This window comes from Lepeophtheirus salmonis, unplaced genomic scaffold, assembly GCF_016086655.4.
Source record: "Lepeophtheirus salmonis unplaced genomic scaffold, UVic_Lsal_1.4 unplaced_contig_11022_pilon, whole genome shotgun sequence".
Lineage (NCBI taxonomy): Eukaryota > Metazoa > Arthropoda > Copepoda > Siphonostomatoida > Caligidae > Lepeophtheirus > Lepeophtheirus salmonis.
This window is the reverse complement of record NW_027289370.1, coordinates 1-1,416: the sequence shown is the minus strand read 5'-3', so window position 1 is coordinate 1,416 and position 1,416 is coordinate 1. Positions and strand designations below refer to the sequence as shown.

Here is a 1,416-nt window from a genome sequence, read left to right as displayed (position 1 = left end):
GATTACCCCATCATGTTATACCTAAAAGCTATAATATCGAACTCAGTCCACAATATGAAGAATCACAAGATTTCTCCGGAGTAGTCAAAATTGAAGTTGAGTGTGCTGTTGATGGGTCTAAAAATATAACTTTGCATGCCAAATATTTCCATATTACACATATGGACATTATAAATAAAGTCTCGGGACATAACATAAGCATTACAAATTTATCAAAAGGAGAAGTTCAATCTGACTTTGTTATTATTCATTTATCAACAAATCTTAATAAAGGCTCAGTTTACATTCTATCGATGAAGTACACGAAAATTGAAAAACCAGATGAAGATTGGTACACAGACTATTACGGGGAATCTAACGCATTTCACTATAATAAGTACATATTTCATTTATATTTAATCGTTAGTAATGTAGGATCAATCTCAAAATTCAATATAATTTTACTTTTTGCTAAGTCTTGTAGGTTCCATAACTAACTCTAGTCAGGCCAATTTTTCTGTAAGCAAGGGCTAAGGCAAAGATAAATATGTGGTTCTTTTTTTCATATTTTTAAATTTAATTTTGGATACATAATTTTTAGAAAATTATTTTACAAGGATCCCTACGTTTATATGAAAATGCAAGAACTAGGCCAAGCCAATTTTACTGACAGCAAAGAAAAAATAAGATTCCCAACATAAGGGACAAAAAAAATTTGAGCCCATTACAAATCTGTAGATATCAAATTAATTTTTGACATATGATAAAACCTAAATTTTAATCATATTTATTTTCTTTCAGTGGAGTCTACTACACTGATATGATGCCAATATATGCTCGAACTGTCTTTCCTTGCTTTGATGAACCAAGTTTTAAGTCCGTATTCAATATTACACTTCGTCGTCCAAAAAATATGATCTCGATTTCAAATATGCCAGTCAAACAAACAATTACACCTGGGTACAATTTTCAATAGCATTAATCTATCAATGTTTAGTAAATCATAATCATTTTTTCAATTAGAAGTTCTGAAGATTTCGTCTACGATATCTTCGAGTCCACTCCATTAATGAGCACATATCTTGTGGCGTTTGTCATTACAAATTATAAAAAGGAAACAATTCCCTCAAACAACACACAACTAAAAATTTGGACTTCTGAAAAAGACAAGTCAAAAACATGGTTGGCAAGGAGTGCCAGTTCAACTTTATACGGATATTTAGATCAATATTTTGGGAAAAATCTGCCAATAACTAAGCAGGTTAGCCAACACATGAATCTTACGATTAACTTTTGAAGGGGTTTTTTTTGTTTCTGGGAGGGAAGGGCATAAATCTCCAATGGGCTCTTGGTATTGGTAGATCCAAACTGCTAATTTTTTATTGATTTAAGGATATGATTATAATTCCTGGACTTAATTATATTGCAATGGAAAAT

General features: G+C 31.1%; 1 protein-coding gene across 1 annotated transcript; it reads left to right on the top strand.

Moving 5' to 3' along the window:
- Positions 1-6: 6 nt before the first annotated feature.
- On the top strand, positions 7-1,240 carry LOC121130720 (aminopeptidase N-like; the record flags this gene model as incomplete). Its single annotated transcript, XM_040726430.1, has 3 exons — positions 7-376; positions 781-939; positions 1,003-1,240. Coding segments are annotated over exons 1-3 (612 nt in total), but the record flags the coding sequence as incomplete, so codon positions are not given.
- Between the last annotated feature and the right edge of the window lie 176 nt (positions 1,241-1,416).